This window comes from Asterias amurensis, chromosome 1 (assembly GCF_032118995.1).
Source record: "Asterias amurensis chromosome 1, ASM3211899v1".
Lineage (NCBI taxonomy): Eukaryota > Metazoa > Echinodermata > Asteroidea > Forcipulatida > Asteriidae > Asterias > Asterias amurensis.
This window is the reverse complement of record NC_092648.1, coordinates 16,501,092-16,514,315: the sequence shown is the minus strand read 5'-3', so window position 1 is coordinate 16,514,315 and position 13,224 is coordinate 16,501,092. Positions and strand designations below refer to the sequence as shown.

At 36.1% G+C, this 13,224-nt stretch overlaps 1 protein-coding gene across 1 annotated transcript; it reads left to right on the top strand.

The window, feature by feature from the left end:
• The first annotated feature begins 4,562 nt into the window (after positions 1 to 4,562).
• LOC139947823 (EH domain-containing protein 1-like) lies at positions 4,563 to 11,030 on the top strand. Its single transcript, XM_071945625.1, has 2 exons — positions 4,563 to 5,635; positions 8,720 to 11,030. Exons 1-2 carry the CDS (start codon positions 4,721 to 4,723, stop codon positions 9,437 to 9,439), a joined length of 1,635 nt encoding a protein of 544 aa, XP_071801726.1. The 5' UTR covers positions 4,563 to 4,720; the 3' UTR covers positions 9,440 to 11,030.
• Positions 11,031 to 13,224: the final 2,194 nt, after the last annotated feature.

Below are 13,224 nucleotides of genomic sequence, written 5' to 3'. Positions count from 1 at the left end.
GCTTTTGAGTTATCATTTGATCTACTTGATTTTTTTTAAGCATGTTTTAAAAGTTGGGGAATACTTTCAGAGAAAGTTTTCATTTACCATAAAAGAAAAGCTTCAGTTTCTCTCTATTTAAGAACTTATTTTATTGCTCTGATTTCTGCAAAGAGATCCCTTGTCTAACATCCCTCCTTGCTTGGTCGTTTGTTTGTTTGTTGGGGTGTTTGTTGATTTGTTTTTGTGTGTGTATTATTTTAGCCTATCGTTGAAATCTTAATGGGGGTTAAATGATTATGAACCCATTGTCTGATGTGGACTTTCTCTACTTTATATTTAAGCAGAATTTCTACCTCCAGGTACTTTTAAAAGACTTGTACTGGCTGTAAAATGCCATTAGCTTCAGTTATTCATATGGCAAGAACATTTGAATGTTGTGCCGATTTTGTTTTCTTCTCACAGATACCTCTCAGTGTAAAGTACTTGCCATTTTGAATTTTAATTTTAAAGAGATTTGTTTTCCACTGTGTGGGGATTAGCCTGAGATTCTTCTTTTAGAGAAGACGGAGAGATATGTAGTAAGGACAGAATTTATTTCTGCATGAAATCCCCTTTTATTGGATTTGTTTTTCAAGTTTGGGTGTTCAAAAACGCTGCTATTGTCTGTGTTCCACATAAGCCATGTGACTCCATAGGTTGTTTGTGAACAAATTTGACCGTGTATATGATCATGACATTGCTAATCCTACCCCACATGTATGCGTATGACTAAAGACTGATGTGGTTTCAATATGAACTTCGGCCTCTCAGATTTTCCATGTGGTGAAACATAAATTAAAGAGCGGTTAGATGCAGCCACGAACCGTACTACACCGCATCATTGCACATACACCTGTATTGTACCTGTGTGCATGGTTACTGTATTATGTACCGTGTTTATCTGGGTAGGTGTTGATAGGTTGCCTGTTCAGCAACTCAACAAGGATATGGCAGGTAACATTGAGGTCTGAATATTAAGTCAAACAATATGAATTTGTTAATTTTTATTTACGCTTTCCGTTTTGTCGATTGCTTTTTTGTTAGTTTGCTTATTATTAGTTTTTTTAAAATTATTTTCCTATATGTTTATTTGAGAATTCATGTCACCACACATAATTTACCTGTAGTACATTTGATGTAGACCCTCAAGTAAGAATTGATCATGTTATGTGATGTAACATTATTAGAATGCCTCATGAAGTACTTGTTGTGTGTTTGTTTCAATCGTTCTTCTCTAAACGCTGTCACATTAATTTTTCTAAGATAATTGTGGAACAGTTCAATACACACTAATTAGTTCACCTTGATTTAAGTCAACTATTTTGGTACTTTTTAATTGGATTTTTGGGGGTTTCATTATCTACTTTTGACAAAGGCATGGTGATTATCTTTATGGAGAAAATGTTATGTTTGTACAAACACAAATAATGACTTTGAGAAAATGGATTCATCTCAATTGATGCCATCTTAAAAAAAAAAATGTGTTTGTATATTTCAAAGCCACTTGGAATGAAGGTTACAATTGTCAAGCCTGGGGTGGATTTCACAAAGGTAGTCCTAACTTAGGACTAGTCCTAAGCAATGCTAAGAGATAGGACTAGTCCTAAGTTAGGACCAGTAACTCATCCTAACTTAGGACTGGTCCTATCTCTTAGCATTGCCTAGGACTAGTCCTAAGTTAGAACTACCTTTGTGAAATCCACCCCTGGAATTACACAGTGACCAAGGGGAACATGTCCTTTGTTGCCCTTGGTTTCAGCTCTTGGTGCCCCTTCAACAGTTGCCCATAGACTTTAAGACATTCAAATTGAAATGCCAATGGACTTATTCTCTCAAAGGTAAAATTCCTGGCCTGACTTGTAACTGTAAAAAGGCTCACCTCCCATATATGTACAAACCTAATTATTCATAAAAACTTACTGAAGGACCAATTTGCTTTTCAATGAAAAAATTAAAACAAGGAAAATAATATAGTACTATTTGGATGTTTGTTTTAAAATTGCAGTTAAATAAATTAATATTACAACTTCCAAAATGGAAGTGTGAAGATTTGTTAAATATTAAAAACATATTTTAACCTCTCCCATTTTAAAAACTTTCCCAGAAGAGCATAGTTTGTTTAGAACTTAATTAGCTTGTTTTCCTAACCATGGTCCTGATTCCCGTTCCCTTTCCCTTTATTCTGTCTTTCTATTGTTTGAAACTTATAATTGAACTTAAAGATAGGAACTGAAATACCTGTGATATCACTATAGTTTATCTGGAGGTTTTTAAGATGTTGAAACTTTATTTTTCATTTATTGTTTTTAAAGGGGGTCATTATTACTTACTTTGAAACGAACTTGACCCAAATATCATCTGAAAGTTAATACTTTACTTTTTTGTTCAAATTTCATTCCATGTCTGCCATTGGCAATTCTTCCTGGTGCTTATTTCAAAATCTTTGACGTACTATAATGATAGCAATAATATTATGTTGTTTATTCTCATTGATGTGATTGTAGGCCTATGATTGTTTGTATCTTTCATGAGCTATATTATGGTTTTGTTAGCTTTATTCAGAATTTTTGCTTTTAGATAAATACACGTAAAGTTGATTATGTGCTTGTGAACAGTTTTGATTTGATTTCCTTTTAAAAATCAACCATTGGGGCTGTTTAGGGAAAATAAATGCTCTTTGTCTCCAAACAACGAAAATTAAGTAATAATAAAGCTTGTTGATTTTTACAAAGGGCAGGTTCCTGTTGTTTGTAAATAATAGAATCTAGTAATGTGTGACTTTTGAATACTTGTATAATTGCCCCACAAATAACCAGTTTTTAAATTGTAAGAATTTCTACTATAATATGTGAGACAAATAATTATTGTTTTTTTTTTCTTCATATCGTTATTGTGTGGAAATAAAAAAATACTTGCGAAACGCCGATAAACTAACACCAGAGAAAGACAATAGTTATTTTTACAGGCTTTTTAAAACACAGTACCATTCGATGACTTTGATCCTTTTTTAGTCTGTGATCTATAGTAATTGACAATGGCAACGTGACCCTACAAAACATACGGACCGTTGTCTGTCCTCAATTATTATCATTTTGTAACCAAAACAATCCATGCATACAATCTGCAGAAAAACTGTTTCTGTCACTGGCTTGTGAAATTCTACTTTTGACTTTTAATTTAGGAATGTTTGAATAGCTTTTTGAGGGCCTGGAATTAACTTCATTAAATCCTTATTTTTATCAATGGTAATGTCGGTGTAATATTAAGTAAGGCAAAAATAAGTACACAGTGATCAGCAATAAATTTTCAGAAAGAAAGGAATGTCTATGTGTTACTTTTTATTTTTTTGAGTTCAGGATCCCCCTCCCCGATCTTCATGTACCCTAGATGAAGGAAATAGCTATAACCCTAGTCATAATGATTACGTTAAGGTTGGAAGAGTTAGACCAATATTAACCCCGCCCCATAGTTTAGAGGTTCCATCTGTAAACTATAATGGAGACCGCCAAACCCCTTTTGATGAACAAAAATGAAAGATTGATTAGGGAGCCGGCAAGTTTTGGTACAATAATGTCACAATATCCATTACTGCATTTCCTCAAATTTAGGCAGCAAGTGGCGGGTTTACAGCCGACAGAAATAAAATGCAATGAGCAAGTACACACGGGCAACTAAATTGAGGGCGCTATGGTGAGCAGCCAGAAGCCCAACTAGGGGATACGCGGTATGACCGTAATATGCAAATACAAGTTAGGCTACTTGTATTAATTTGCATATTACCAATAGCCTATGCTAACTTCCGGACCGCGTTCTGGTCATCGTCGAGGAATTGTGGAGGAATAAGAACGTCGTTCCCGTTCCCTGTCAACTCACAAACTTCAAAGGTTGTTGTTTTCGGGGGCAGGGAAGGGAATATTTGCGATAACTCCTCCGCTCCCGACGGCCGCCAGGCCGGAGAACACCTTTCTTGGTGACGAGTATAAGGGGGAGAGGTTGATGGTATTAAACATTGCGAGAAACGGCTCCCTCTGAAGTGCCATAGTTTTCGAGAAAGAAGTAATTTTCTTCGAATTTGATTTCAAGACCGATTGAGCTCAATTTTTCACAGGTTTGTTATTTTATGCATAGTTGAGATACACCAACTGTGAAGGCTTGCCTTTGACAATTACCAATACCTTCATGTCCAAAAACAGGTGTAATTTCACAATATTAAAAATTGTAGGCCTACGCTTTGTTCGTTTAGAAAGTTGTATTCTCCAATCAAAAAGACAAAGATCTACTTGGATGTTACAAAATTAAGTGAATGTTTTTTATTTGTATACAATTTGTGACGCATGGGATGGAGGTCCAAAAGCGGCCGATGTGGTGGCTAAGTTTTTAAGCCGAAGTTTTGTGCAAGGACGCCCTCAACCAATCAATCGACGATGCGTTGGCGATTATGATGTCATCCGATTTTCGTCAAGCATTCGACTCTTTTTTTACCGTGACTCAGTGCATACAATTTCTTGAGAGACCAGACTGTTTTGGTGTGTCATCGGCGTTTACCCACAGTGCACCACACCGATCCCACATCGCATAGGAAAGGCGTGTACATGGTTGTGTTATTGGTGGGCGCCGACAGCAGTGCACTTATTTGACATCGAGTAAATTCAAATCGCCGTAAGTCTCTCTTTTTGGTGGTACAAACTCTCATTTCAATATGTTTTCTTGGCTCAATAAGGATGAGAATCGCCGAAAGCAGCCTCACACCTACAATTCTGTGGTCGAGGGACTGCAAGAACTGTACAAAACGACGATACACCCGTTGGAAGAACATTACAGATTTCATGACTTCCACTCGCCGGCCATGGACGCGGCCGATTTCCTGGCGAAGCCGATGGTCCTACTCGTCGGCCAGTACTCCACAGGAAAGACGACATTTATCAGGTATTTACTCGAAAAAGATTTCCCTGGAATTCGCGTGGGTCCCGAGCCCACCACAGATAGATTTATGGCGATAGAATACGGTGAAAATGACTCTGTCATCCCTGGTAATGCTCTTGTTGTCGACCCCAAACGACAGTACCGAGCTCTGAGCAAATTCGGTAACGCTTTCCTGAATCGTTTCCAGTGCTCGCTAACACAGAGCCCGGTCCTTGAAAGTATCACAATTATCGACACACCAGGTATCCTATCTGGTGAAAAGCAGCGACTAGACCGTGGGTACAATTTTGTTGGTGTATTGGAGTGGTTTGCGGAACGAGCAGATCGGATCATTCTGCTTTTCGATGCTCACAAGTTGGACATCTCTGATGAGTTCCGCAGATGTATCGAGGCCCTGAAGGGCAATGATGACAAGATCCGCATCGTCCTAAACAAATCGGACATGGTTGACCATCAGCAGTTAATGAGGGTGTACGGAGCCCTTATGTGGTCTCTGGGGAAAGTCATCAACACGCCAGAGGTGTCCCGCGTTTACATCGGGTCCTTCTGGGATAAGCCTCTACATTTTGACATGAATAGGAAACTCTTTGAAGCTGAAGAGTTGGATCTTTTCAAAGATATCCAGAGTTTGCCCGGAAATGCAGCTCTACGAAAGCTGAATGATCTCATCAAAAGGGCAAGACTAGCAAAGGTAAACAACTATAAAATTGATATTCATTTTTCATGACCATATTATTGTATTATTTTATTACCAGAATTACTTTGAGAAGATGTCGGCTTCATCTTCATTTATTTATATTTTGAATTTTTTTCTGTGTCGATGTTTGCATATATTGACTGAATGTCATTTTTATTCTCTGGTATTTCTGTGTTCATTTCATTGATGTGTCAATTTGTAATAATTGTTAGTTTCAGAAGTGACAACAGAGAATTGGAAATATCGTTCATAACCCTGCACTACACTGATGGAGCTTCCCTTGGAAAACTTTCAGTATGGCGCAACCACTTTTTCATTTGATATGAAATAATAAAGTGTCTAATTTACCTCATCAATGAGATATCAGGGCTTTATTTAAAAATGAGTGAAAAAGTGGTGGCGCCATATGGAAAGTAATCCCTGCCCTTTTAAACAAAACAACTTATAGTATTGACATTTCATCAAATTGTTTACCACAAGTACATTGCGATTTGCGAACTTTGTTTCAGATTTAATCTGTTTCGGATAATGTCAGGAGCTCAAACAATGCCCTCACTGAGGTCAAAGGAAGACTTCCAACCAAAGAAATTCCTCCCATTTATTGGTTGTGTCGTATTATTATGCCGCATTTTTATACTCTGAGTCTCATTCAAGAGTAGCGAATCGTCTTTTGCGTTACGGTCGCACCAGGTTGACTGTGACAATGTGTGTTTTTATTGTTTGACCTTAGTGATGGCACATTTGTGAAGGGTCTGTACATTACGGTGTATAAAGGTATGGGGCGCCGTCTGTCAATTAATTGTTTGGCATTTTTAAGGCTAGTTTTTACCATGGTTTATAGCAATTAGATGTAAACCATAAAAGTGTTGCCAAATCCTTTTTATGGTTTACATACCAAGTAGTATTTTGTGTGTGTAAGTTTATGGTTTACAAACCATGAACATGCAAAAAACATTTATAAATCATGGTTCATAAACCATGGAATTTTTACGCATCTTTAAAACATGGTTTATAAACCAGAAAAAAATGAAGCATCAAATTCATGGTTTACAAATCATGGTTTATAAACCATGAAAATTGGGTCATCTTAAAAACATGGTTTATAAACCATGAAAATTTAAGCATGAAAATCATGGTTTATAAACCATAAAATAGAAGCACGAAAATCATGGTTTAAAAATTATGGTTTATAAACCATAAAAAATGAGTCATTTAAAAAACATGGTTTATAAACCATGAAAATTGAAACATGAAAATCATGGTTTACAACTCATGGTTTTTAAACCATAAAAATTGAAGCATGAAAAACATGGTTTACAAATAAAAAAAAAATAAAAAAATGCCAAACAATTAATTGACAGACGGCGCCCCATATAAAGGTGCAGAAGTTTTTCCAATTTCTTATTGTGGTTCATACATAAATAAATGTACATGTACATGAACTGTATCTTGTATCCTGTATTATGTCATTCAGGTGTAAAAAGGCGACATTTGCTTATTATCCAATCTTACAATTTCACTGGGGTAACAGCTTGTCTGCTTTTTACACTCTCTTTGCATTTTGAAATTTTTGCATAAAATTGTATTGTATCCTGGTGTCATGTGTTTTCAGTAGGATAACAGGAAAATTTTCTACTATCAAAAACTAATTTTTTTTTTTTCAAATCATCTATCAAATTTTTTAACAATAACACTTTCACTTCATGATGTGTTGAAATTTTTTAAGTTTTGGTTTTACGTTGCGAGATACAGTCCGCCATTAACAATGCTTATAAATGCATGCACGACATTGGAGCAACGTCATATGTTTTCACACCTTTCATTGGTTGGTATTTTATTGAATATTCAGAAGCTAGTATGGCGTGCAAAACAAATCAAAAATATTATTCAATTACTACTTTAATTACATTAATTTAATTACATTTTTGTCCTAAGGCATTATGGCATATTAGAATGGCATATTAGAATCCAGAGATATCATAAGGCATGAAAGTAAAACACCCCATCCCCCCTTGATGCACACACACTTTATAACAATCCGTTTTCCCCCATTTCAGACCAGTAATGTTTGGTTTCAGGAGATAAGAAACCAATCTATGATATTTTCTCTTTAATGTAGACTTAATATTTATTACGCTTATCGGAATTTATTGCAGTATGCAGTAAATAAATTTTAAAAAATGTTGTCATTTTCACTTAAAATATTTTAATATTTTCCCCACATTTGCACACCATAGAATTCCAAATAGTAACCACCTCACGTGATCCATCTAGTGACTAAAGCAGAATGAAACTCAATCTAGCAGATAGTAATTTTGTTTTGAACTTTCGAGGTTGGATGATGTTTCTTTGACTCATTTGAATATTGGCATAATAATGCACTAGTGATTAGTACAAAAAATCAATCATTTTATAAATGTTTGAGCATAACCAACGACAGCAAACTTTATTCTCAGCATGATTAAGCTGATGAAAATACAGACCGTGAGTAAACTGCATAGCTTCTGTCACCGGTGCAGTTTGCACAATTTCGCGGTAAACAGGAATCATATGAAGGTCCATAACGTATGACGCTACGATATATTGTACATTTCCTTTGTATATTGTTTAATTCTATAGGCCTAATTGTTTGTAATTTTTTGCATGAAATTGTTTACTGATTTCAAACTCATTTTTATACCTTGATGTTTTTTCTGTTTATCTATTTAGGGATTTTGTCTTTTAATGTTTCTCTGTATTTAAAGCGCCATGGAGCATTGCTTTCGATGGATTTGGGGCTATATAGATTTTATTATTATTATTAAGGTGCTTCATGTGTAACAAATGTTTGGCATGACTTTCAGCTCTTTGAGTAGGGACAATTTAAAGGGCAACACAATGAACATTTTGATCTGTTTTATTAAGAAAGGTTCCTTTAAGGACAAACATGGAAATGAGATATGTATTGCAGACTTACCATTTTGATATACTTTCTGGAGTGTAGTATAAATGTGTTGTATAGTTGAGTTTTAATTCTCATGGCCATGAGTGCTAAATGTCTTAACATTGTCCTTTTTTATTTTTCTTCCTTACACTTAGGTGCATGCCTATGTGATGAGTCTTCTACGTCGGGATATGCCGTCCATGTTTGGCAAGGAGTCCAAGAAGCAACAGCTGATCAACAACCTGGCTGATGTCTACAAAGAAGTAGAGCGCACTTACGCCATATCCCCGGGTGACTTCCCCCCAATGAAGCGCATGCAGGAAGTCCTTCAGGACATGGACTTCACCAAGTTCCATCAACTCAAGCCCAAGATGATCGAGAAGCTGGACTTGATGCTGTCACGGGACATGACTCGCCTCATGCAGATGGTACCCACAGAAGAAGCCCAGCAGGCCAACGACAGCAGGCACATGCCGATCCGAGGAGGTGCCTTCGTCGGGAATGACAACCCATTTGGCGCTGGATCTGGTGAAGGCGCCGACTACGGCAAAGGAGAGATCAATGAGTGGGTCATCTCAGAGAAGAAGCACATTTATGATCAACTCTTTGAGAAACTTGGTCCTATTGATGGTAAGGTATCAGGTAAAAGTGCCAAAGAGCAGATGGTTAAGTCCAAGCTGCCTAATACAGTCCTTGGTCGCATCTGGAAGCTGTCTGACGTGGACCGCGATGGGATGCTGGATTCTGAAGAGTTTGCTGTGGCTCAGCACCTCATCAGCATCAAGCTGGAGGGACATGACATCCCTGAATCACTCCCAAGACATCTTGTCCCTCCTTCTAAACGTCCCTTTGCCACTGAAAGCTCCTTTAAATAATCCGCCCAAGGTTCAGTGCAAGAAACAACGGCGCTTTTCTTTTCTCACTAATCGGTGTGTTGTTGATAAAAGCATAAATCTTGAGCTAGAGAGAAAATAGCAGCTTTCGGGAAAAACCCAATATTTGAATGAAGACCAAAGCAATACTGATATGTGATAAGTCATTGAACAGTATTGATAACATGTATGTTGGCAAAATTTCCTGTGAATGATGTATTTAAACAAAAAAAAATTGTAATAAAGATAAAATGATTGCATTGTGACTGCAAGTTTCTCCAAAACATATTTCTAAGGAGTGGACAAAATGTCATGAAAACAGCAATTTCATGAAAGTCTCGAAGCAACCAATGTTGTATCATCTTTACAAGCGTAGTAGGCAGACAAATGTTTGGTAAAATGCAACTGAAAAAAGGTCCTAATGCATGCTTGTCAAAGTTTGTAACACTAAAAGTCACTGTTTGCCGCCATGAAAAATGAAAACCACTGTGATGCAACATCCATGCGTCGTTGTACTCACTGATCACTGTGCATGAGTTACAAAGTGTTTAGTTTTTCTTTATGTAAATTGGCCCAAAACAAGGCTATAATTTATAAAGGCCACTTTTGGTACATGTACAGAGAATGGCATCTTAGAGAAAATATTTAAGATGAAAATGACAATGGTTGTGCTTACTAAAGTTTGCTCATTGAACTTGGTTGTTTTGCACCATAAGGGATACATGTATGTACACATGTTTGTATTATATGAGAAATAGTTTTAACCATGATAATCAGAGCACATTCTGATTAAATTTAAATTGTTTGTTTTGCTTTTAAAATAAATGTACCCCCATCATCATGCATGTATTGTAATGTCACAAGGTCAAGCAGCGCCTTCAATGAAAGCAAAAGAATCAACTGTTCATTGGCTCAGAGAAGTGCGTGACTTATGAACACACTTACACTGTTTGAACTTGGCAATGGTGACCTACATTTACATGTTGAGGTCTATTGAACAAGAGTCGCAGAATCCCCACCCTCATGTTTGTTACATGTAAATTAACGTTAACATGGAATACTATGTAGCTTAAAGTTTCAAAAGGTTGTAGATGCTTTAAAAAAAACCTGGATGTAAGCATAAAATCAATAGACGCAGAGATACATGTACGACATTGTTGCTCGGAGCGAGTTCGAGTGACATACATGACTTTGGTAGTCAGTGTTGTGTCTGAATTAAAAGATAAATTTATACAGTGTAATGTCAATAAAAAACATGCATATAAAGAGATGATATGATGACTATTGTACTATCACAGTGTGCTTGTTTGACTAAAGTAAAACATTACTGCCTACGTGTACCCACCCACTTTTCAATTGTAAACATTTCTTTTTCTTTAAGGTATTTTATTTCTGGAAAAGGAAAACTAACGCTATATAGGTTTGTATGTTAATTACCAAAAACTGGTACATTGTAGTTTGTGTTTAGGTTTCAAAAGTACTATTTCTACTCTATAAAGTAAATACTCTATGTAAATAATCTTTGTTTAATTAACTATATGTTGTAATCTGGATATCATTTAGCGTCTGCCGTAGTTAAAAAAAGAAAAAAGGATTGGACAGAATTTTTTTGAATTTTGTCGTTGCAATTTTGAACATTTCAAATGCACATGTTTTTCATGGCTGCACTTGTCATGAATTCAAACATGTTTATCACAAAGTAAAAAAAAATATTTATATCATAATTAATTGCTCCTTATACACATGTAGCTCTTAAATGTATACAATTATTAACACATTTGTTTGCAACTATTCATACACATGTATACAACACATACATTGTCAACTGTGTTTAATAGTTTTTCTGATGTTTTTTTGTTTGAGGGAAATAAATGCATGAATTGTACCCATCATTTTATAATGTCAGGATATTATTTTTTTTCTGGTGAAAGAAACTTAACGATTATTTCCATAAAAAAAAATGTTGAACTAAATAATTACTAACTTCTGCAAATTTAGAATTCAGGGCCGCACTGTTTTTCTTTCTACATGTAGTTGAACTGTAAAAAGAACGTGTCATTGTGTTTATGCAAAGCTTGATCTCAAGGGGTACGTATCATGAGTCAAGGGCCTTGATAATGGCAACAAGTCCTTGGTGTTAATGGGTAGACAATCCCATGTAATTGTGCTGAGTATTCTAGACAACATGTAACTAGTATAAAAACAGTATATAAGCAGGAATGCAAAGTAAATCTTAAAAACTAAAAACAAAGTACTGTACATTTTTAGTACACGATTATTACTGCAAGAAGATACAACAAAGTTTGGATCTAATACGAGGAAAACGGGAGTCAACTGTACTACCTTTTAGGAAATGTAATCGTTGGGCTCTTGAAAGTAGTATTTGACTTGTTATATCTCAAACAGAGATGCATTTGAAAAATCAAAATTTTGTTTTGCTGGTATTTATGTACAAGTGGGTCCAATATGTTGAGCCACAAGTGGGTCAAAACTCAAGCCACTATTGGGTCAAATACATTGAGTCACAATTGGGTCCAATATATTAATCCACAAGTAGGTCAAATACTCTAAGCCACAATTGGGTCCAATACATGTATATTAATCCACAAGTAGGTCAAATACTCTACAATTAAGCCACAAGTGGGTCCAATACACTAAGCCACAATTGGTTCCAATACACTGAGCCACAACTGGGTCCAATATATTAATCCACAAGTGGGTCAAATACTCTACAATTAGACCTCAAGTGGGTCCAAATACACTAAGCCACAATCGGTTCCAATACACTGAGCCACAAGTGGGTCCAATATGCTGACCACAAGTGGGTCAAATTCCTTCAGCCACAAGCAGGTTAAAGTATCTTGAGCCACATGTGGTTCAAATACTCTGAGCCAAAAGTGGGTCATACATTCTGAGCCACAAGTGAGTCAAATTCCTTCAGCCACAAGTACAGCAGGTCAAATATCTGGAGCCACAAGTGTGTTAAGTCTGAGCCATAAGTTGGTCAATATTAAAGTGCAAAGAAGAGGTCAAAACAAGCTTGTTCTTGGAAGGCAGAATGACATATATTGGTTTCAAAACATAAACGTGTGTGTGTTAGGAGAAACTAGTGAAAAGATGTGCTTTCAGCATGTAACCCCCCCCCCCCCCCTTACCAAAATCAGCTGTCACTTTTCTTCTTTTGTTTAGGTTTTTGAAATAGTATTTCACAGAAATGTCCTAGTATGAACTTGATGATCAGTAAGTTTTCATACTTTTAATTGATGTTTGTACCCTCACCAATATTGCGTAGGCAGTTTATATTTACTAAAGAATGTTTATGAGTTATAGTCAGGTAGAAGGAGTCACTTTTGTTTCTTTACAATTTTGTGAAACTAATAGTATTTTCTTTTGAAAAAGAGGCCATGATTTCTACATGTTTTACCAAACGCCTTGTCGGTTTCATTGTTTAGAATGTAGGAAATCACATAAAAGAAATTCATTAGTATTGAAGTCAGCAATGTTTGAGGAAAGAATTGGATTGAAACTACATGTATCATTGACGACCGAAATGACTAACATGGAACTGTTAAAGGCCTACTTACATTGTTCTCTGGTTTATTAAAGTGCAAGTGTATCACTTGTATTAATGAAAGTTTAGCGGATTTATTACCTCCTAATTGTGAGGCAGCTCTGCGTATATACGTGTAGTAGTAGTAGTAGTATGATTTGAAAACGGAAAAAGGTAACCACAATAAACGCCTAAGCAGTCACAACTGTGAATTGTAGCAGATAAGTCTTTCGGTCTG

What these genes read in the sequence shown, in the direction of transcription:
- LOC139947823 (XM_071945625.1), top strand. Translation starts at nt 4,721, where the DNA reads ATGTTTTCTTGGCTCAATAAGGATGAGAATCGCCGAAAGCAGCCTCAC. An exon ending in AAAGGGCAAGACTAGCAAAG is followed by an intron (nt 5,636 to 8,719) that starts GTAAACAACTAT and finishes CCTTACACTTAG; the next exon opens with GTGCATGCCTATGTGATGAG.